General features: G+C 44.6%; 1 protein-coding gene across 5 annotated transcripts in view; it reads right to left on the bottom strand.

The window, feature by feature from the left end:
* Nucleotides 1-1,314: 1,314 nt before the first annotated feature.
* LOC119455359 (protein roadkill) overlaps nucleotides 1,315-24,384 on the bottom strand; it is a 154,680-nt gene continuing 131,610 nt past the window's right edge. For 4 of the 5 annotated variants that reach the window (XM_049668722.1, XM_049668721.1, XM_037716743.2 and 1 more), the window contains 8 exons: nucleotides 18,200-18,321; nucleotides 16,977-17,128; nucleotides 15,739-15,866; nucleotides 13,986-14,163; nucleotides 9,996-10,174; nucleotides 9,101-9,243; nucleotides 6,263-6,429; nucleotides 1,315-3,515 (listed from right to left, as the gene is read on the bottom strand). In XM_049668722.1, coding sequence (XP_049524679.1) covers nucleotides 6,282-6,429; nucleotides 9,101-9,243; nucleotides 9,996-10,174; nucleotides 13,986-14,163; nucleotides 15,739-15,866; nucleotides 16,977-17,128; nucleotides 18,200-18,321 — 1,050 coding nt within the window. In that variant the 3' untranslated portion in view covers nucleotides 1,315-3,515; nucleotides 6,263-6,281. The remainder of the gene's footprint in view (nucleotides 3,516-6,262; nucleotides 6,430-9,100; nucleotides 9,244-9,995; nucleotides 10,175-13,985; nucleotides 14,164-15,738; nucleotides 15,867-16,976; nucleotides 17,129-18,199; nucleotides 18,322-24,384) is intronic. The other variant, XM_037716745.2, reaches the window with a different exon arrangement.

Here is a 24,384-nt window from a genome sequence, read left to right as displayed (position 1 = left end):
CACGAATGGTCGAAGCTGAATGTTTCGTGACGGTCCTCAAGAGTAAGCGAGTTACTAGCTGTAATATATATTTGCTACAAGGTATTACAATGTACAAAACAGCTACGTTTCAAGCCTTGTGCGCAGCAAGAACAAATCAATCGGAACTGAGCCCACCCGCGAGCGATTAGGCAGAAAATAATCAGATAGTGACCGCACCGAGGAACTTCACTGAGTCGGAAACTGACAAGCCACTGCTTCAAAATATTTGCCAAATAAAGAACAAAGAGCAAAACACACTAATCCTGACTGAATTCATAATCGGAAAGCTTGGATAGCTTGGCATACATATTTAGCCCCGCTTGTAGAACAAGCACCATATACGCTGCTTTCGCAGTTTGGACATAGTTTAATCAGATCCGAAAGCGCTTTTGCATGGTCTCTGAAGCTGTGATCAAAGCTTCGTGTCGTCCACCTAGTCACCGTCTACGATATCTCCAAAAACAGATGTTTTCTAAGCCGCGCTGGCGTCATACACTTCCATTGTAAACAAGGAGGCAACGGAGGCAGTTGAGGCAAGCAATGGACGCGTCACCAAGTGATCAAACATGGCAGCGCCCACGGGATCGCCGCGAAAAGGGTCAATATATCGAACGTTTTTGTGATCTCCTTCAGATTCGATATATCCGGGTTCAACTGCAGTACATATATGCCCAATTTGAGCACAATTCTTACATTTCACAACAAATGTTGACAGAAATCTGAAAGTTTAAAACTTAATTGCGAGTGTTACATATATTGCAATTCTGAAACTTCACATTCCAGGGAACAGAAAGTGTACGAATTCCGCAGTTGAAGTTTACATGAAATCGCCACTTTTGTTATGTGGCTTTCCAAGAGCACTGTTTAAGAAATAGCGATACCTTCCAGAAAATATCAATAATGTCCGCACCAGCTACTCCAAGAGATGGTTTCAGAACAGCATCCGTAGTGAGCTTTCTCCTTAATTTCTTTTCAAATTGTATACATTTTTCTAATCTTCGCACAATATTTGAAGACCTTAATAGAGATTTGCTCCCAACAGCTAAATTGAATAAACTTCTCTTGAATGAAAAAAAAAGAACGATTTCAGTTAAGCAGTTTCCTCTCATGAGAGCATCTCTGCATTTCATAAGGCCCATGCTGAATTTATGATACGAGAATCGCAATGTTTGCATGAAAGAATAAACTGGAGGTTAGGGGCATCCCGGACAGTGACACTAATGACAGTGCATGTGAAAGTTCACTGCAAGAAGCTACAGTCAATCTAATACAAGAAAAATACTCAACATGGCATGAGGGTTTGCATTTGTTTTATTAACAGGGTGATTGATAAAAAAAAAAAAGTGCTGCAACACTGTTCTAATTGTGCAAAACATTCATCTTAACTTACGATGAGTACTACCACATCTTGAATCACTGAACCAAAATGAAAATCCTAAAAAACTAAAAAAAAAAAAAACATTCATGCACATACACACACGCACACACTCTCATGCTATGCTGCACATTTCCTTAAATGCTTGTCTGTGTGCATTCACAAAAAGACTTCCTATGCACGCAGGTTGAGAAGAGGGGTGCTAAGCTTTGGTGTAGGTTTCCTTAACTTTGTCTTCACAGCAGAACACGACCATTTCACACTTGTGTGGCAGCCATTGTGTAGGATAAATGAACAAACCCCGTTTTGTCCGTTCATCGGTGATTGGCAAGTTCATGAATAAACACAAAAAGTTTGTTTGCTATGTACAGGATTGACTATCATGAGGTGGTGGGTGGAACCAGGAAGGCTTTGCAACCTAAAGCTTCACAATAAAGATGCTCGCTGTCATCACGAATTGGCCAGACCTCCCCAGTGACGGAAGTTTTCTTGCAGTGTAACTTGCGACAACTGCTCCCATACATTGGTAAAGCACTTTATCAATGCAATTTTTTTTTTTTCAGCAAGCTCGGACATTATGTGCAAGGTTCCAGGATGAAAATTTTGTCAAGAGTGGGGTAGCAATTCTAGCAGAATTACACATATGTGTGGCTGTTCACTGATTAGACAACTAAATAGATAAGCTGACATCTTTACTTCACTTATAAACTCAACCTTGTACACTCCAAAACTGCCACTTTACTTTATCTGCTATCGCATGACATTTTCTTGTGAACCTCAGGATGCCCTGATGGCTTTGCATAATGAGTGTGGCACCTGGATACAAGTATGGAATGGCTCATCTAATGCATGCAGTTAGATGAAATGTATCCTCACAGGCATCTGCACCCTTGTCATGTCCTCTTCTAGGAACCAACAGAGAAAAAAAAAAAAAAACTGCAAGAATGCTCGAGGACTTCTTTCCACATAAGCTCAGAGAGGCCACCCACCACCAACTCATGTGTTTGCATAAATTACTTTTCCTCACAACAACACTTTCTTTGTGACAATTGTAGGAGGAACACACGAATGTAAAACGTGCACACACACACACCACACACAAAAAGTAAAAACAAAGGAAAGTACAGGAGTCATATCTCATGCATGAGAGATAAACAAAGGTCCTTCTTCACAAGTGTCTTTTTTCTTCCTAGTTTTGGTGTGTTTTTCGAGTTTCTTTACACGCGAATGCAGGGAGCTTCTTCTGAGAGACGGGGATGCCCACATTCTCACATCACATGAACAGTCTTCCAACTTTCATTCGCCAGTTGCAGACTTCAGTTCCTTCAACAAAAATTCATGCGCACACACATACACGCACACATGCTCACTGGCACGTCAACACAGATGATGGTGAGGTTGACACTTTCCCCAGGGGCTAAAGTCAGCTGCAACACAACGTCCCTGTCACCATCTCCAAACACCTGAGGAGGGATGACACCTTGCAGAGCAGCAATGCTATCCAATGTTGTGCACGTGGCTTCATCTGAGAGTGGGAGGGGGGGGGGGGGGGTACTCCAGCACTTGTGGGTGACAATTCTTCTGCTTCGCACTTTTCCGAAGTGGGGCTTTCTTCTTCAGCCTCTTCCTCAATGTTGTGAGCCAGAGTCTGCAGCTGCAGAGTTAGTCCAAAAGAATGGTCACATGCCATGGCACTCCCTGTCTGCTGCATCCATGGTGAGTAGCCAAAGGAATGGACACACGCACAAACACTTTTGCTGCAGACGTCATAATAGACAGGATATTTGAGTGCGCTGCGGCATCTGTGCTTGCTTGTGAACCGTGGAGCACCGTGCTTTAAGCTGTGGCTCCAATGCTACTCAAACGCAATATTGCAGACCCTGGTTCCCACAGCGAGATCCTAGGAAATTGACTGTCACGAGGTTTCCAACGCCGGAAGCAGAAGAACTCCGCCCACACCTCTGAAGGTGTCCCTAAACTGGGGGAAGGCCTTGCTGTGATGTCTTGTTGACGACTAGCCAATGTAGTGCAGTGTCCAAAAATGTCGCATCCTGCATTCCATGAGGACAGCAAGCTGACTACACCTCAAACTTGTCCACCCACTAGCGCAGGAGCAGCGCTGGAAAGAAAAGAAGAAACAGAGCCCCAACCTTGCAGTGAGTAAAACGGCAGGTAAATCTCACAAAATGTGCATTGTCTAGAGTACTAGCGTGGCAGATCGAAGCGTGGCAGAAACGTGGCAGATCGGCAAGGCCGTTTGCCATTTACCTAAAAAATTTGTGTGCCCTTGTTTTTACTTGCACTGTATGACAAAGGAATTTCGTATCTTTGGGAATGACAGTCGTTCTTGTGTTGTCAGTTTTTTCCCACTGTTTCCATTTTTGATGCGAGAGCATCTTATGCTCGTGGCAGTGTCCGTTCTGCTGCGTCCGCACCCATACTGCGCATGCGCAACTCTCCCTCATTCTCCTCTCCTACGCAGGTGTGTGCTCTCCTCCTCCCCTCTCCCCCTCTCTGCCACAGGTGCGGTGCAGAAAATCATTGCACATAACTCTCTCTCTCACTCTCTCTCTAAGGGTACGCCGGTAGGCGGCGCAAGTGTTGCGGCGCAGTATAAAGCGCCCGTCGTGTACGTGAAACGAAACGGAAACTCGAGGCGCACCCCCCGCGATGCTTTCGCATCCCACCATGGTTGCCCGTAGGGTGAGATGATGTGATTTTTTCTTGCATCTTAGATTTTGTGTGTTTTGGTGTCCTTTTCTCACATAATGCACTCAACACAAACACCACAGTTTGTAGATAGCACTGTTTCCATTCTGTGTGCTTCAGCACTTTTTTTTTTTTTTCATGATGAAATTACTGCCATGTCAATGTAGCCTAAGTGTGACACTGCGTGCAAAATTTGTAGCCTACTAGCTAATGCTCCTTTCCAGCAAGGACAACAATTCAAAAGCGTGACTTGCAAAAACAAGATGTTGTGCCATATGGCGAGAATTAATGACATGCACTTGTTAAAGTGAAAAGAGTTAGCTTCCTTGGCCCTGCTGATTGTCGAAAGAGTTCTGCAAGTTTTGGACAGGAACTGATTTCTGTCAAGAGGTATAAGGTGTGCAGCACATCAGAAAGCTTAAAACTGATGAGCAAGGGGTCAAGAAAACTTGCAACACCACGAAAATTGCTGAGCAAAAGTTGTTCACTGATGAGCTTGGTTGTTAACCCTTCCTGTACACAGAAAATTATGAAAACTACCAAACTCCCCAGAAATGCAGCACGCAGGTAGCGATGCTTCCGATGCAAGCATTCAAGCAGCCCATAATATAGGGAAAGACTATTCACACAATGCCACTATCATTGACAAGTGCTGCCATGTAGTGTTGAAAACTGCAACTAGAAGCAAGATGATAGCTATACAGTGCAGTCCACTTATAACGATATCAAAAAATGCAAAAAAATCACATCGTTATAAGCAATCATCGCTATATCTGGACTGTCGTAAAAAAAAAAAAAAAAACAACTGCTGAATATACCTTTGTAGTTCCGAAACCAAATTTGACACTTGCGATAAGATATCGACGTTGTAGATAGAATAAAACGTTTATATCATTCTAAATAGCGCCTCAATCGGTCAGCGCGCTGGAATAGAAATCTGCACTTGCTTTTGCAGAAGCTTCGGATTGACAACACCGTGTGCATCGCGTCCAGCTGCTGCGCGAACACTGGCGGCTATAATTTAGCGTGCATTAAATCAATGAGCGACTCGATCGACGCCATTGCACTTTGGATGAACATCGGGGTTGGTGTCAAAGATGGGCCATTGTCAATATCGTTGTCACTGCCACTGCTGTCGTCGCCACCGTTGCACAACGCCACCGTCTATCGCGACAACGTTCGCCCCGTTGGAGATCTCTTCGCAGAAAGACGCAGCACTATCTGCACTCAGAAACTCCTCCATCAAAGCACCACCTATTTCATCGTCGGTAGCGACGTGCTCCCAGAGTTCGGTAATGTCAGCGGCTTCCACCGTGCCCAGAGGGGTTTCGTCCTGGTGCACAAAGGGCGCCTTTTCCTTTGATCGGCATGGCCACTGCTTCTAGCCTTCATGATCGTGGCGCTCCCAGTTTTCATAATCGCCGACAACATTGACTATGCGATTGTACTTCTTCGAGTCTAGCAAAATTTGCAGTTTTGTCTCGAGAGACGCAGCTTAGCGATTTGTCGGCTCACCTTCCGCTTCGCTTCCACGGCGCATTTCCGCACTTGCTGAGAAAGAGCTTATGTTTTTTTTTTCTCGCTCACCTCCTCTTCTATGGACGCTCGCACGACCAACATTACTAGCGCACGACCGCCAGCAATGCATTTAGCGATGCGGAGCAGCTGGCGCCATCTTGTGCACACTGCGCCAACTTGCGATGCTCTCTGTGGCTTTCACAATAGGTGTGCGAGCGAGATGCGCCGCGCGGTAATGGCGCCAGATACGAACTCGCGTAGGCAAACTTTTCACTCCGTATCGGTTAACGACAACTCAAGAAAGCAAATTTCACTATTATTCTGAATGAAAAATGCTGCGCAGAAGCAAAATTTTGATCGTTATATCCGATATGCAGTGAATAACTGATCAATATATGTTTTTTTCTCATAGCCCTAATGCATAACTTGATACTGTTAAGTCGACTCATCCTTATAACCAATATATTGTTATATGTGGTATCGTTATAAGTGGACTGCACTGTATAAGTAAAAATTCAAGTGGCAACTATACTCGAGTAAGCAGTTTAGAAACAGTTGATGTGACGCCAAAGGGACATCGAGGCTTGGGTGCCTCTGTGGGGGAAGACACGCAAGCATGCCAAGTGCAAGCAACCTTACCTGTGCTGGGTGGCGATCCCTAGGACTGCTTGATGCGCTTGCGGGGTGGCCCTATGGGTGGGATCTGCTGGGTGGCCAGTGCCCGGAAGGCCTCGGCGATCAGGTGCGGCTGCCGGTGGATCATGGTCTTCCAGCCCGCAGTCTCCATCACATCTGTGGCATGCCTGCTGGCAAGAGCCACACAGGCCGCAACCACCACAGTCAGCACTCGCCCACGAATCCACCAAATTGGCTACAAACACACACGGTCACTTCATGCAACCGTCTTGATGCTGTTGTTTAGAACAAAATGCAGTACTATAACTTCAGTTTGCAGGAAGTTCTTGGAACAGTTCAACTGTAAGTACAATGACAAGGTAGCCTTGTTGCTGAATTTACACTGAATATAGGTTCATCCTTAGCATGGGCATGGCCACAAAAGCATGAATAAAACTGCCCAAGTTCGCGTCCACCGTACACAGTCAGTACAGTCCCGCCGATGGATTTTTTTCTAACTCCAAAAATTTGGACTTGTTGGATATTCTGGAATTCATAAATGCACCATCAGGGTTCCCATACAGCTAATGTATTTTCATGATCGAGTTTTCGGATGAATTCAGGCCCCAAAGTTCGATTTTCCACACTAAATCGCTTGCTCCCACGACGCTAGTCGAGCCTGGAGGCAGCCATGTTGAATTTTCTGCTGGCTTGCCCAGGCTTAGCTTCCAGTGGCCCGCTCTACAGCTTCCAAAATTGGGAGGTGCGTGCCATTCTCCGGTCTCGGAGGCTATGCCCACTCTTCCTTAGCGGACAAAACGCTACAGGGGACGGCACCTTTTCTTTTTTCATTCTTTTTTTCGGTCAGCACTATCGTCATGACTTTGCAAGATCCGCTTTTTTTTAATTTTTTCTTTCAGTTGCTATTTTGCACGCGGTGCACGTGCCTCGGAGACATCGCATCTTTGAGTGTTTATGCGGCTTCGCATTTGTGTGATCGGCGCCAACTCCTGTGCCTTCACGAGAGCCATGTGGTGCGAACGGGGCTCATTTCTTCGATTTCTGCTAAAAGAGCTCGCCAAACCGGTTACCGCAGTAACGCTCTTGCCCGCCGTATTCGGAGACCATGTCAGTCTTGCGCAAATACAAACAAATCTGCTTGCCTCCAAGCGTAGTATGAGGCAGGCATTATTAGATTTTTTTATTACACACTAAGCCTAATAAATTTTACTTTTAGGGTGAACGAGTTTTTATGACTATTTTTTGGTCCACGCGAAGTCCGGAAAATCGGTCGGTGACTATTGCCACTGTAGTAGACTTTTGTGGTTGTGAAAAAGCCTATCAGAGCCCATTTTCAGCAGATTCACAAATGTACTTGGTGGTTTGTAGCGGTTTAATAGAATCTCCCTCTCTTCTTTGCTAGAAATGTAACAAAATTCCTGCTCATACACCTCTTCTGGCACATTTTATACTTTGCAGTATGGGACCTATTCTATGAGTTCCACAATATAAGTATTTTGCTGCCTACTTGGAGAAATGTCACATACCTGCCTTTCTTGGAAAGAAAGGCTGCATCACAATCGTAATCAATACTTGCATGTTTAAAAAAATGCTTCTTTACTATATTTAGCCATACTTCTCATTTAGACTAGTCATAGCAGAATTTCTTTTTGAATTTCTAATGGATTCTAGCAGAATTTAAATGCTGCTTTTGCAGAATTATTGCAAGAGGAGAATGATCTCTATGCACACTGTAAATGGAGGGACCGAATGTGTACTTCAAGACAAGAACAAATTGATTGGATGGTGATGATGATTATGTTTTGTGATGCAAGGGCCAGCTGCGGCCAAAGAGCGCCAAGACGTGGTGTACTGAGTGAGCAATGGTGTGATCAATGACAGTGGGTAAGTGTATGGTGGCTGTAAAGGGGGCCTAAAATCCTGCACACTAAAGGCGCGTAAAACAGGCAAAACTAATAAAATCATGACAATGACGTGATGGTGCGCAATGAATATAATTATGAAACATAAAAACAGTATAATAAAAGGTATAGGCGATACAAGGCACTACTGCCTAAACAAATTGATTGGAAGACCAGCTTTTTACGTAACGCACATACATAATTTATAAATAGTATTGCAAATATTTGCCTCCACAAAATGAAGACTGCTTACTGCACCCGTTTTTGCAATAGGACAGCCGAGCATAGAAGCCGCAGATTAAACACAAGCCCAAGCTGAGAAATGTCGTGTTCACAAAATCAGAGCGCAGAAAGCTCAGAAATGCAGAAAGTTCTTGGGACTGTTCGAGGGGAAATACATTGATGATGTGTTGCTGACTTCACACTAGTTGGCACAAGTGCTTTCTTACAGCAGCAAGGAAAAACTGAAGCTCATGGCTGTTCTACCATTCCCTGAATTACTTATAAGCCACGGATGCAATTAATCACATTGGCAGCAGTGGACACAGTTTAGCTGCCAACTTGTGGATTAAATACATAGAGGTTCCACACATGATGAATGGTAATATATTGGCCAGATTAAAAAGAAAACTATGCTACTGCACAGGCTGTGGCTACTTGCATGCAATATTAGTCTAAACTGCAATGAGAAACAGGTAAGACAACATACATTACTAGTTAAGCAGCATGAGCGTAGATGCGTCTCATGTGCATGGCTGATGTTTAGGTACCACTTCACTCATAACCTTAATACTCCAACACTTAGCCCCTGGGAACCCTATCCTCAGGTTGCAAGTTGAGGCCTGTATATGGTTGCTGTTCATGACATGGGCCATGAAGTGACCATACAAAAGTAAAGCACTGGCAATCCACTGCCAAGGAGGTCAGCTGAGATGCTCACGTGTTGATGAAGTCAATTGCATGAGCCTTCAGCTGGTCTGCGCTGTGCATGTCAGCCAGAATGAGCACCTCCGCAGCTGTTTCAACAGACAGGTTCGAGCACAGGGCCTCCTCACACATGACTTTTAACCGTTCCAGGGCGTACTGCGTGCAAAGCAAGAACACTTCAAGCGTCATTATTGTTGCACACACACAAAACACACACGCAAAACAAATGATGACAGAACATACTGCTGGGCCAGTTGCTTCATACTTGCAAGTTTAATAAGCACACACCTTAAGAAGCGACAATAAGAGAAGTCTTGTCCGGAGTCTACCTCTTTTGTCCAGTTTAAGGCGTGCACTTGTTAAACCTTGAAAAAGAAGACAGCACAAATAATTTTTGAACAAACTATCTATGCATATTAGTTGAGAACCAATGAAGAAGTGGAAAAGCTAGTGAATCAGAAATCTAGAATTTGTGCAATGTATTGTGATATAAGCCAGGACAACTTTCAGCAGTTGGCAGAAAATGTGGCCCTTCAACGAAGCAACGAGAATGACTAAACGTGATGCACTACTGCACAATGCTGTGTAAGTTCAAACTCGTGTCTCCTACACTCTAAAAACAGTTTACACCCTTTAGGGCATATTTTTTACCCCACAACAATAATCGTCAAATGTCGTGCTTCCCGTTCCTTTCTCAAAAACTGCGCTTGCTACTTTCCTGTCAAGAATACTATGTGATGCTGATAATGCACATGCCTTTAATCAGCTGGAAGTACCAAGTGCGCAGAGCTAAAGAAAGAAAAGGCACGCAAGGGAGATGACGATCATTGGTGGGCACGGACAAAGATATGCCCGAAAGAGTGTAAACTGGGTTTAGGGTGTGGATGCTTAGGAGAGATGGGCCTCACCTTGTCAGCGGCAGCCAGGAGGTCATCGGCCATCTTGTCAAGGTTGGGCGCTCGGCCAGTGTAGATGAACCGCAGCATTTCCCGCAGCACCTCGTGGTCCATGTCTGTGATTTCCACTCGATTCTGCTTCTTCTCTTCCATTTCGTGCTCAAACATGGCCGCAAATACCGGAGAGCGGGCTGCACGCACACGGGAGAAGAGCACATCAGAGGCCAAGAAAAAGGTTTCCCCCTAAACCTTATACTAGGTCAGCAACAGGCCTGCAGCTTTGGTACACTCAGTACAATGACATCAACAGTACATTAACGCAACTTCCATTTAATTAACTTGGCTCATGCAGAACAATATCGGCCAGTACCACCACCAGGATTTCGGTAATGTTGCTGTTCTTGGTATGGTTTTCAAAGTAAGGCTGTTCACAAAGGAGCATTGTACACTGACCTTGCAAGGCCGCAGCATTACTTTAGTCCTATTAATGATCTTCGTTTACCTTTCGAGAATGCCAATGTTCAGTAGCATAAGGTTTATTTATGTTGCTGTGTACTCATTCTCGGACTTTTGCACCAATTGCTGTATGTGCTATGGTTACCAACATTATGTTTGCACTTCATCATATGACCTTCCAGGCTGGAACAGCCTGTATAGAGCAGCTGTACAGCTTTAAAAAACATGGGTCATTTTACATCATACCTGCCAAGTTAGAAGAAACTAAATCTGGGAAATCTTTTGACCTGGGGGGGGGGGGGGGGCAGTCGGGTGCACCCCCCCCCCCCCCCAACGTCTATATTTGCAAGTACTGACGGGAGAACTTCATTACAATTTTATTCATAGATATACAAATGACCACATGACCATCAAGGTCTCACTTTTGCAAGCATTTCATTGTTGCTTATTTTGCCTTCAAAAATTCTCTAAAACTTAAATTCTCGTGTCTTGCATCCCACAACCACCATCTGATTATGAGGCACGCCGTAGTGGGGAACTCTGGATTAATTTTGACCAGCTCGGGTTCTTTAACATGCACCCAATGGACAGCACACAGGCGTTTTTGCATTTCGCCCCAACTAAATGCGGCCGCCCAGCCCAGATTTGATCCCGCGAACTCGTGCATAGCAGTGCAATGCCAAAACCACTAAGCAACCAGGGCGGGTGTTCAAAAATTCAGAGAACGTTTGATTGTAAGAAATTCCATTTCTTTCAAATTTTGCGAGGACAAGATTCCCAGCGTCTTAGACGAGCGACGCATGGTCGAGCGGCACTGCGTCCTGGTATTTTTCCCAATGTTAAATTGCCGCTCGTACTCTGCATTGCACTGTGGTATCAACAAAACACCCAGCGTCACTTCGGCTGAGCACTCCATTAAAAATACTTGAAGACACTTTTTGCGCTAGCGCTCCTTGATTTTAAAGCCATGACTGACCTTCGCAATGCCAGAGCGGCTGACGCAGAGGAGAACGATGGAGAGTCTAGTGTTGTTAGTCACAGAAGGCGGCATTCGCTCACTAGCTTAATGAGACTAGGGCCACTAGGGGCACTCAACAACCCCGTCAGAGTAAGGAGCGGCTCCGCGGTAAACAAAACAGAGCATGTATAAGGTTTCCCTACTTCTTTTTTTAACAATGTTTTGCGCGATTAACTTCCAACTGGATTGGATTGGGTTGGATTCCTTTTGCCAATGTGGCCTGACAAAGCGCTGGACGCGGATAGAAACAGGACACAAGTGCAATTTTTGGAGATTTTCCTGTCAACCGTACAACCGGGAGAAATAGTCCAAATCCGGGTGTCTCCCGGGTAATCCGAGAGACTTGGCAGGTATGCTACATGATTAAGACAAAGCACATGTTTACAGCCTTGTGGAGAAACCACCAGTAATTATTAATTCCTTGACATCCAATTATTTCATCAAAATAATTATTAAACTTTTTATTCTAATTGTCAAGACATCAATTAGGCAGCAGTAGATGATCATAAAAAACGTCAAAATGAGGCAAATAAAGAAAGCCCGCGAAATCCAAAAAATACCACGCGACTGCACACCCACGCACATGCAATAGAGGCGATATCAAACAGTCTGTGGGAAATCAAGCTGTTCATCTCAGGCTCGCAGTTTAGGACAGTGAACTTCCTTGATCTTGATAATTGCCAACAGTTGTTTGCGCATTGTTTAAAGAACACGGGTGCTGTCATTGCTGCTTGACCCACTAACAGAAGAGCAGCTTGCTTTCCCACTGAGACTGTTTCACGGTGCTGCTATCTCATGTGCACGAGTACACAGTCGCATGGAATTTTTCATATTTTGCGGGCTTTCTTGCTGAAAAAAGTAAGCATGCAATGTGCATTAACAGACATTTTGATGTCTGTTACGATAATCTACAACTCCCTAATTGAAGTCTTCATGATTACAACAATTAACAAGCTAGCTAATTACCTTTAATTATCTATATGGATGTCAAGAATTAAATTACTGGCTGTCTCTTACCTGAACTCTGAACAACATGCAACTAGGTCTTACTTGCGTAAGATGCTTCGTCTTTTTTTAAACTTCAGTGCATGATAGAGCTCTGTGACAGTCTGTGTGTACAGTAAGCAAGCATGTGTACAGAGCACAATGAATACATTTTGTTTCAGACAGCAAGGCCATCTTTTTGTCTTCTGATGCTGTGAATGTTGTATCTAATGACGTTTTTTGGCCCTAATGAAGTGATTGCCAATGTGCTTAAGCACAAGTTACCGAGCTCATTATGCTTGTTTTATTTGCAAAGTCTTGTGGATACAGTCGAACCTTGTTATAACAAAGTTGCATCGGCAATGAAAATACATTCATTATATCCATTATTTGTTATAAGTATACATGCAGATGTCAGCAAAAAATAAAATACGTGATTAAGTTAAGTATATGCAAACGGAACAGAAGTGGAGTTCCTTCGGCTAGCAAAAGGCCTTCTGCAGATCTACTGTGGCCTCTCAGCATCTTGGCATGATTATATATACAGGGTCCTGTCCCCACGTAACTTTAGCCAAACTTTAAAAATATGCAAATGCCACCTAGCTCAACAGAACCACGGTAATGGTGTTTGCGGTCGCTTAGAGATACTCAAAATATTTTTTGCATTCCGCCCAATTCGGTAATTGGCCTTAATTAATTAATCAACTTCTAAACTATTAAAATTAGATGAAATGAGAAAACAGTAGAGCAACATGAAAAACTCCCGAAACAGCTTTCTGTTGCTCAATACGTGCTACATAAAAGTTTTTCCGAGCGTGAAAGAAGCCTGCGAATACACGAAAAGTGCTTCAAGCGGCCAGTCGCGCGGCAATTTTGCGTGTATTCGCGGGCTTCTTTCACGCACGGAAAAACACTTTTATGTAGCACGTATTGAGCAACAGAAAGCTGTATCGTGAGTTTTTCATGTTGCTCTACTGTTTTCTAATTTCATCTAATATTAATAGTTTAGAAGTTGATTAATTAATTAAGACTAATTATCGAATTAGGCGGAATGCAAAAAATATTCTGAGTATCTCTCAGCGACCGCAAACAGTATTACCGTGGTTCCATTGAGCTAGGTGGCATTTGCATATTTTTAAAGTTTGGCTAAAGTTATGTGGGACACCCTGTATAAGCCTGTAGAACCCATAGAAATAACTGCACGCTACACAACAGTCACACAGCTTCCGTTTGCATTAACTGAGCACCGATTACAAGTCAGCCCAGCTGTATACAGGGAGTTTACACATGACACGGTGAAGCCACAGTTTTGCCATGAAGTGCAAAATATTTATCTTTTCAATATCAATAGCAAGCAAGTGCACCACACGACAAATCTGTGCACAAGGTAAGAAAGCAGTGGCACCTCCAGAACAAGTTTGAAGAAACTGAGAATACAGAGTGGTGACAGGACAGGCCGTCTGTTTGCCCTCAGAATAAGCATGCACCACTCTGGCAAATTGATTTGTTGCCACAGCAGTGTGAACCACAAAAGGCAGCCTTACCAGCAAGGATGGCCTTGTGCGCATAGAATTCCCGGCCGTTGACGCTCAGGATGACGTCGCTAAACTTCTGGCTCTCAAAGAGGTGCCCAAAGTCGTCAGACAACCGGCACTCAGGGACCTTGAACTGGATGGCGTTATTCTGCCCAGAGATGTTCACAGAGTCCGCAACAACGCTCACCTTGAAGGTGGACAAGAGGGGAAAAACAGGACAACATTAATGCAAGACTAACTTCTCCAATGTGCGACATTTACAGGTATAGAGAAGACAGAATATTGCAGCATCTATGCAAAGTGGGTGCACAGTGAATAATTTGAAATGAATCTTCAGTGCCTCTACAATGAGGGTCCTTTTAAAATGAACATGAAGAGATCGTCAAAATGTATGCATCTTATCAGAAGCCTATGTTACATAGTTCATGCATGCATGCCTAGAAAAGCTCTTGCTAACTGTTAAGTGGATCAGAGAACAGGATACGACTGCAAGACACTTGGAACAGAAACTGATGAAGGGGCAACCGTAAATTACGGCTAGTCAGAATTAATATGGCACAGTAAGATGAGAAAAGGATGGAGGAGATTTAATAAAGAGAAAAAAAGGAGAAGTCAGCTGAAAGAACATCTCTAGAGTGCTATTCCTTGGTATACGTAACGCACTGAGAATTTAGATTGAAGATTCAGGCTGTTGTAAGTGCATGTGCCAATATCTGCCCGTCAATAGGCGGGCACATGTGCATGCCAACACGCTTCAAAGCTACAGTTTATTGAAATGCCTAGCGACAGGTGCACAACTTTTCTAAGAAAAAGTGTGCCCACAGTTGAGCCCAGACACACCTCACAGGCCCCACGAAGGAAGTATTGAGTAAGGGAAGTTAACAGGTATTGGAGCAACACAGTACGGTAACTTATAAACACGGGAAAATATACAAAGGTGGTAGGTAGAGGAGAGGTGGAGCAGCTATTATATACAGGGAACATGGGGGAAAAAATGTGCATCTTTGTGTTATACAGGAAAGAAAACAACTGGCACATGGAACAAAAGCAGGAAAGAATGGACATCATTATACATCTTTAAGAAACGCCGGGAGAAACATAATTGAAACGCCGGGAGAATAGCATGAGACGGCGCCGACGGATTAAAGGACAGCGTGCGACGAGATGCAACTAAAACTTAAGGGTTTCAAGCTGAAGACAGCGTGCGACGAGATGCAACTAAAACTTAAGGGTTTCAAGCTGAAGACAGCGTGCGACGAGATGCAACTAAAACTTAAGGGTTTGAAGCTGAAGACAAAATGACCATGGCTTATAGATGTGCTTGTGAAAGAGAAAAGTGAAATGGCTCAGTGCCTATGCAATATGTTCAATGAAGATGCCACGCATGATTCTAATGATGCTGGAATGATGGTTGTAGATGCAGGTTATGAATTGAGCTGTTCAGTTTTGCACAGCTTCAATCATGCAGAATAAATAATCTTGATGTGAAGACAAAATGGATGAGGTTTATTCGAGCTGCAGGAGAACAGATCAAGATTAAGCTAGTTTCCAGGCGCCAGATCGGCGCGGTGTGCATTGCAAGATGGCTCAACAGAAAGATAATCTGGTATGTAGGCATGTTTTAACAAAGTGATCTATATCTACATTTATGAGTCATAACTTCCAGCAAGTGCAATAGACTACAGCTCCGAGATTATCAAGCCAGCAGCATGCTTGAACGGTGATAAGATCAGTCATGCAACAGATGATGTAGTCTGCACACCTCACAGTAGAGAGTAAGCTTGTCGTCAGGAAGGAGTCCGTTGGCCTCGTCGAGCAAGAAGTCTCTTCGAATAAACTTCTTGAAGCCCCAATCCTTGCCTTGAACAAAGCGGTACGCCCTTTGACTCTCTGCAGGAACAGACGACGCACAAAACATCCATCAGCAAAGCAACCTCGCAGCCAATGCTATGTCAGTTGAGTGCCTGAAAATGTTCTCGCGGCACAGCATGTCTTGCTTATAGATACACAAATCAAATGCTCATGACATAGAACCAAAAAGTGGCAAAGCACCTGCACCATTTCAAATGACTTCTAGTAAAAAATGATTATGACCACGTGCCAAGGTACAAAATCAATGAAAAAGTACTACATGTGCAGCGAATGTTATTTCTCGCGGCAATGTCATGCTTCAACATGTAATCTTTAGTGACGTGCAAGTCAAAATGTTTGAAATGGATGTCCAGGAAGCGAAAGAGTACAGCCACTCATTTATTTTGCATGAACTACTGTCGTCACATTTAGCTAATATTTCAGCATGACATCGTCACATCAAAACATGGAAAGAAAATTACTATAGGAAATTACGGAAAAATTTTAAACTACGGCGAATGACTACTGCAAATTGTCATCTTGTAGTGTCCCATATAAGGTGGTGCTAAATATTTCCCACCAGTTTAAAGGGACACTAGAGAGATACAATAAATTAGCTTCAACGCTTAATTTATTTTTTCCAGACTTTGTATTTTAGTAAATTTAATGCAACATTCATAAAATCTTAAAACGAGTGCAAATTAGTCAATTTTATGGATAACTTGGGAAAGTTTGCAGGTATGTGGACGACCACGATTGCGGAAAACACTGGCTTGCTCCATTTCTGTGAATTCTGCAGTTGACATATGCGAGCTAGAAAGAATGCATGCACATTTTCTTACGACCAACATTAAACACAACCCTGCCTTATTGCTCAACACAAAATTTCGCCCTATGTCGTGACATCGTGATGATGTCGATGATACCAGCGTTTGGAGACCAACTTCAGTCTCAAGTATTTACCCATTCACATATCCTGCCAAGTGTCATCCTATTTCGTGTGCGAAGTGCATGGTAGAGCCTCGACAACTTTGAAAATATGAGCCAGTGCTTCTTTAAAGCTTCATGCATCGTGAAGAGGTCAGCTGCGTGTCAACATGCTCACAGACGCCTCCCAAAGAAGGGGCAAGGGTGAGAGAGAGTGCTCACCCATGGCCTTGGTCTCTTCCCGCTTGGCGTTGAGGATGGAAAACTTGAACTTGGCACGGACTTCACTCTTGTTGCAGGACACCAGCAGCAGGTACAGGGACAGGTAGTCCTTGCTCTCCTCGTCCAGCCCCTTAGGATTCACCCTTAGGCACCTGCAGGAAGGGCAGAGCGGTCATTTTCTGGTAACGTATAGCACGTACATACAAACATTTAGACAAGAGAAATGTGTGGTGCTACGGTGTACAGGAGCTCAAAGTAGCATAGCCTTTCAGCGAGCATCGAAATGCTGGACAGTAGATGGACTTGCCTGATCTTTGTCCTTGTGGCTTGAGACGGCTTTGCAACGTTGCAAGTTGACCATTAAACGAAATATTGCCTTACAATTTGCAATGATTATGCATGAGCACAAAAGCTTACTGTGTCTGCATTTAGGAAAATATTTATAAAGCCACAAGAACATCTGAAGCAACAGTCACAGTGGTATGGAGAGAGAACTTGGTACATTTAAGTGTTTTGAATGGTGACAAGATAAAAATTGTGAATATAGCATTGCATGTAAATGTAATCCTCTGCTTAGCAAGAATGCCACAAGTCACTGTAGTACACAGTGTAATGCAGAATAGAATTTTAAGAGTTGCATTACCAGATTCACGAGAAGTGCAATGTTTTGGACTGCTTTTAATTACTGTCTTTTGTGAAAAATGTGTGTAATAGAGAACAAGTTTAGCAAAAGGCAGTAATGAAAAAAAAAAAAAAGAATTCCACTCTCATTATGCACTAATCTAAATCCGTCCAGAGTAGCAAAAATAAGTGACATTCTTGTTTTTACTTTAGGAGCCAAGACCACACTAAACTAAATCGTGTTTCTTTTTAGAGACGAACGTCAGCCACTGTGGTTGTTGCACCACTGATGAAGCAGTGGCTCTCTGACAAGTGAAACGGGCAATGCAAAGTACCTTGTGATATTCCCTATTTCACACTTAGCAGGCATACCCACACAAGCAGCGTGGGCATAAAAATCACTTCACATGTTTCGTCGTGAACTGGTTTATCTGTGAAGCCATCTATGAAATAACATCTTTATACGTTACAACTATAATGTTACATAAAATCTTCCCACTTTCAGTATGTTATGCACAATGCTTTGGTCGTGAGCGCAAGTGGTGCCTGCAGAACCCGTCTACGCCCACAAGATGCAAACGAACGGGAGGAGGGTGGCCTACCATTTGAGCTTGTCATTGGCCCCCGCAGAAAATGTCGAGCTTTTGAGCACTTCACCCATCTCTTCCCGGCAGAAGCTGAAGTTGTTGATGGTCCACATGTAGGAAAACTTTATCACTTTCACCTGAGAAAAAGAGAAGAAGAGAAGGTTCAAAACACTTCTTTCTTACAGACAGTCAAAAACCCAGTAATAACAAAGTCACAACCAATATGAAAATACCTTTGTTATATCCAATGTTCATAATAAACCAGTGTTTGGTTCATGCCAGTAAAAATATTTACTTTATTATATCCCTGTTTGTTCTATTGACTTTATTTTTTTCTCTCTTCAAAATAAAAAAGAAAGATTGGTAAGGAGGGGGGAGAGGTCGAGACTAATCTGAGTAAATGAAATTATAAATAAAGGCAAGTTTGAAGCATAGCACTGTACTACATTCCTTCCAAAGATTTTCAGCTATAACATACAAGACTACGCTGCCTCTTTCATGCACAGTCAAGCCAAAAATAGTAGTTTCAACGCACGCCAGGAGGCACACATGGCCCATAAAAAAAATCTCCCACTACTGTTTGGCCTACAGTGGAGCTGCTGGCCATAAAATAGGACACAGAACGTGTAAGGCACAGTCTATGATTATGCTGAAAAAAAATATAAAATACCAGGAAGCACTGGCAGCCGCACGATGCCTGAGCTATGTTTATAAACACTGATCCCACATATTTTAACAAGGACAGGAAGTATATACAGCTTTTCCTTCACCAGGGCTCGGATGGCTTCTATACACCCATTATTTTCCGTGAGTACAAAGCCACAGAACTTTGCAAAGTGTCAATTACTACTCTATTTTGCAAACTTGAATGTATAATGACATTTGCTATCCAATATTTTATTTCGTGTTTGTGTCAATGTTCATTAAGGAATAACGTTAGCATCAACATGGTAGACAAAAGAAAGGTCCGCTACAGTAATTTATAGGACAAGTAGATGTATTCATTTGTGAGCTTTCTCAATGATATCAGCTCTATTTTGCATACATCTGATGTGTTCATTCTGTATAGCATTGCACTAAGCTAGGTGTGTTATGTGCCCTGCTAATTAATGTATGCGCACTATGCATCAGTCCAATATAGTCACACTGCTGTGTGAACAGGTTTCCAGGACCTTCGTCAAGGTGCTAAGATTAGCTTGGAGTGCAGAACTTTCATATTTTGGAAATATAGAACTCAACTGAAAATTGTGCCCCTATTGTGAGGCAGCACGTAGCTCACGACTATGAATGGCTCCGGGATACCTACCAAAATTTAGAGAGAGTTTCTGCCAAAGTCGCCCGAGAGATGTCTGCACATCGTCAAAAAAAGGACAAGTAGCTCTCTGTCCGCATGAAAGCCTGTTAATATGCTGTTTTTAACAGAAACCTAAAAACAAACTATTTGCCCTGCAGAAACCCATAAGTGGAGTTAGTTACCTGGCCTCAGCCATACAGCCAAGAAGGTGCCATATATCTGGGATAGCACTCCTTTCGTCGCAAACATTTGTCACGATATGGATGCAATCTACAAACAGACGAGAATTGAAGGCAATGCAAACCCTAGCGTTCCATCTCAAGAAATGATAACCTGCGTACAGCAGATGTGCCATATGACCAAGTCTCAAAAGAGAATAATCCATCTACACTGATTGCAGAATGAACACACAAAAAGTGCGCCATCCACGCTCAAGTTGGCTGGCCTTGGAAACTGTCACAAAAAAGACCCAATGCATAACCAGTGAAGGATCTGTAGACACAGCCTCCAGTGTCACGGACTCTGAGCTGCCTTTTGTTCAACTCCTGATCCCCCTACTCGTGTCCTTGAGCGGTCATGCCCCACAGGAAAAGGAGCTCCATCCATCCGGACTACTAGGATGCGGTTCATCCTAGTAGTCCCAGCCAAGGACTTTTTTTTTTTTTTCTACCTCCACTCAAAAAGCAAAAGAAGGGCAGAGCGTAGTTGATGCGGCGCCGAAGAAAGCGGCGCTCTCCGCCTTCTCGGCCCCATCCATGGATTCCCCCTCCCGGCCAGGACCCGCGTGAGAATTTATGCTCCTCCGAGGTTCGCGACCTTGCAGTCAAAGATGCCGTTTTTTACGCGAGCCCTCCCCGACACACGCGGCCGCCTTCTCCGCCCAGAGACACGGGCGTTGCTCCAGAACGGAGCCGTTGCTCCAACAGCCGCGGGCACGAACACACGGGGTAGCACACTGCTCGCCTAAGCAGCCGGCCTTGTACCGAAATTCTCTGCCGAAACGATCTGAAGGCCGCCGCTCTAACCGCAACACGGAGCTCGGCCGCTCGAGCGGGGTTCACTGGAACGGCGACTTTCCCGGGGAAGGCCCGACGCAGAGTCGACTCGTAGTCAAGAGTTCGACGAAAGTTCGTCTGGTCAGGTAACATGATGACGAGGAAATTGCGGTCACTGACCAAGTCAATGGTGAAAATGACACAGGGACGTTTCGGGACCCGTACGGGTTCCTTGATCACACTCCCGAAACGTCCCTGTGTTATTTTCACCATTGACTTGGTCAGTGGCCGCAATTTTCTCGTCAGAGTCGACTCGAGCGGCTCGCGCACCCCAAACTTTGCTTGCCTACGTAAGCCGAACGCAGTCGTTCGCACCCACTCGTCTAAAGCTCCCTGAAAAGCAAGCCTGGTTCAGCTTATTCGCGAGTGCAACCGCCTTGTCAGTGCTGCACAGAAATAAGCAAAGGGCCGAGGGGACAACGTCCGATATCAGCCGCGCTTGCTTCGCTCAGATAGTCAACGACGATAATACGCCGAAAAGCTCGCGACGGCCACGCATGTGCACAGCACAATGACAAGTGCCCACACGGCGAGTGCCAAGAGCCTGAAAGGGATGCAACGAAATACTTCGTTTTTTTTTTTTTTTTTTCCTTTTCTGTTCCGAACCAGTTCTTGGATATTGCGTATTTTCTCGCTCACCTGCCCCGGTATTTAAGTGCAACTTATTAATTCAAGTTAGCATAACAATCCGCTTTAAGAGTCCCTCTCAATGTAACGCCGTCACAATGAAAGTTGCGTGAAAAAAAAAAAAAAAAGAAAGAAAACATGCATACAGCGGGGAAAGAAACGTTTCCACGTTTGGTGGCGCGCCTCTCCTCACAGGCGTAGGGTGCCTCGATGCCAGCGCCGCCGTTCAGGGTGGTGCCAGCCTTTGACCGCCCCCGCGCCGCCGCTTTCTCGCTGCGACGCCATATTGTGTCACAGCGAGCCGTTGCGATTGCTTGGTGCCGGTGCTGAGTTTGAGGCACAGTGCGCGCGGATGCTTCGCGGACGCTTCTACTTGCTAGACAGTGTTCAGCCGCATGACTGACAAGCTATCAAGTGCATCGTGTCGACATGACGGGCTGTTGTGTTCCCAAGTGAGCCGGATCGACGCGTAAAGGACTGCGTTGTTTTTGCTTCCCCCGGGACCCAGAGCGACGGAAGAGATGGGAAGCCCAAGTAAAGCGCGATCACTGGAAGGCAACGGATAACTCCTGCATTTGCGAGGTAAGTGTCAAGAATGTTTAGACTACCGCACCGTGTTTTTCATTTAAATAAGAAAGTATTCTCTGATCCTCGCTCACGTAACTACGTTCGCTCACGAACTAAGCACTGCACCGATGTTGTCCGAGTAGCGTATGGTTTGCGAGCGCGCGTCGCATAGGCTTTTTTCGTTTTGATGGGCGCAGTCTGTACCCTTATTTTAAGGACTGACGAAGATGCTTAGCCGCGAAATAGTCTTACATTAGCTACGAATCGTCACGTAAGCCACCTATGTTCCTTTTTCACGGGAAGCACACATCGTGTGTGTCTCTTGTTTCTTTTTTTTTCGGTACTGGTTATTTGGGACTAAAGAACGCAGTGCTTCGTCTGGGGAGAGCGGCTGTTTTGTACGTGGTAAGCGAAACGTTGTGATTTTCTCTGATTTCTCAGGGGATATCTTGCGGACCTCAGGGTGTTACGTTACATAGCTGATTTTTTAGACTTGTACATATTTATAGCGTGGTGATCGTAAGCCGATGGTCATTCGTGCTCATTCCCGATCGTAGTGGGTACTGTGACGGTCATTAAATGCCTGTGCACGGTATGCCCAGGTGTAGTAGAGTTAAGGGGCATCTTGGGACCAAAATGTTCCGGCGCTTTCTGGCATGGTGTCTGTTGTATGTAGCCTGTGCATTTCTTCGAAACGTGTGAAGCGAGGTAATACAGCATTGCTTCTGCTAAAATATATTTTTAAGCACTGTAATGGGTTCTCTGTATTTACAAGGCAACTTTTCATATCAATAATCACTTTTGTTGTTTGACCTGTACTTAGAAACACTTTGAAGAGGACCAGTACGAGGGAAATCGACAGGATGGGCGCCGTCTGTTAAAGTCAACAGCCCTACATCATCAGGGACTATATTTTCGAAGTGAAAAACATTGCTAATCTGTATTTGACTGTCTTAGTTTCATTTACGGTTTTTGTACGTGATATGTATGCAGTGTTGTTTATTTTTTCAATGTAGTTATCAGTGTTCTAATGGTTATTTATGAAATGCTCTGTACTCGCCATCGATGTGTTTGGCTGATGCGACGTATTCGATGGTAGCTGATGTATGTATTCTGGCTGGATATCTGGCTGGATATCTTGATTAATATTACCCGCGGTTGCGTTTTCTTGTTTGCATTCTTGTTTTCGATTTATATTGTGTGTAATAAGGTTGATGTACTCACTTGAACCCCCCCCCCCCCCCCATGTAATGAATAAATAAAAAAAACTCTCTCTATCCCGAATAGTGTGTCGAGCCTACAGATAATTTTTTATGTACATATCTCTTTCATGATTGATTGTACTAGACATTATAAGTAAATGTATTTTGTGCATCGTTTGATTTCTTGTGTGTACTACGCAAGATTGACACAGACAAGTTGCGCTACATTTTTCTCTACAGTACTAACTAAACCTTATTTTCACATCGCAGTTATTTTTACACCAGCTTAATCCTGTCAGCACACAGTTTTGTGGGCGAAAAAAAAAGCAAAATTGCGCGTAGATATCGTCAAATAATTGCAACGAACGCGAAGAGCACGCGCAACGCAAGGGAAACTAACCGCCGTGCGCGAGTGGCTGGCTACGGTAAAGGAGGCGTGACGTGTAAACCAAAATACAACAGCTAAAAAGAAAAACTTCCACACACAGGGGGTCGCAAACCTTATATACCAAGCATCGAAGCGCAAAAAAAAAAAATAGTGCGTATTTTAAACATACACACGGCATATTAAATGTGATTGAATTAGGCAACTTGGGGCATGTTCCCGGCGCCATACATTTACGTCTTCGACCTTCGACGAGTTAACGGCTATTGGTTATAAAGATATGCAGATGGGACACCGATAAAAAATCCTCATCAAGGCAAAGCACTTGGAAGCGCGCCGCGAGTAACACTTTATGAACGCAAGCGTAGCTGAGTCTCAGCTCGTGTGACACAATATGGCGGCGCCAGCGGGGTTGTCTCCACCCTGGACGGCGGCGCTGGGCATCGAGGCACCCTACACAGGCGGCGTGACCCGCGGATGCTGCATCGATCGGAGGAGCCCGAAAAAATCCGGCGCAGTACGGAGACGATAAACACGTGCGCTCTGCCCCGGCGGCGGCAAGGCCACTGCGGCGGCTCGATGCAGCCAGATCGGAAGGCGGAACCGCGCGGCCCTGGGCCGTTCACGGACAAGAGAAAGCGGAAACAAGAGGAGGAGCGGCGAAAAAAGGAAGACCTCTTCGGCTGACCTATTTCGAGAGTCCCTAATGGCCCGCGGGGGCCGACCACAAGGTCACGTCTCGTGTGACCCAAAGCGTTCGGGCGGAGGGGGAGCAGTCGCGCTCGCGCACGTCTGGCCACTTGCGAACATCGGGTGAAAAGTTGCTCGCAGAATGCACTCCCCCCCCCCCCCCCCCCCCCTCAACAAGCTAGGGCCTCCCTACTCAAGCTTCCTAACCGAGGCCTCCTAAGGTGGCGTCCCCCCCACTTGACGGAGCTAAGTTAAGCAACGCAATACAAGACGGGAGGAGGAGAGTACAGTGAATGCAACATTTGATTATTCTAAGCTTCTCCCAAATTCTCAGGAGGATTTTAGACCCGAACGTTCTTTCTCTTACGAGTGCCACAACC

The sequence above is a fragment of the Dermacentor silvarum genome, chromosome 6 (genome assembly GCF_013339745.2).
Source record: "Dermacentor silvarum isolate Dsil-2018 chromosome 6, BIME_Dsil_1.4, whole genome shotgun sequence".
Lineage (NCBI taxonomy): Eukaryota > Metazoa > Arthropoda > Arachnida > Ixodida > Ixodidae > Dermacentor > Dermacentor silvarum.
This window is presented reverse-complemented; position numbering and strand designations above follow the sequence as displayed.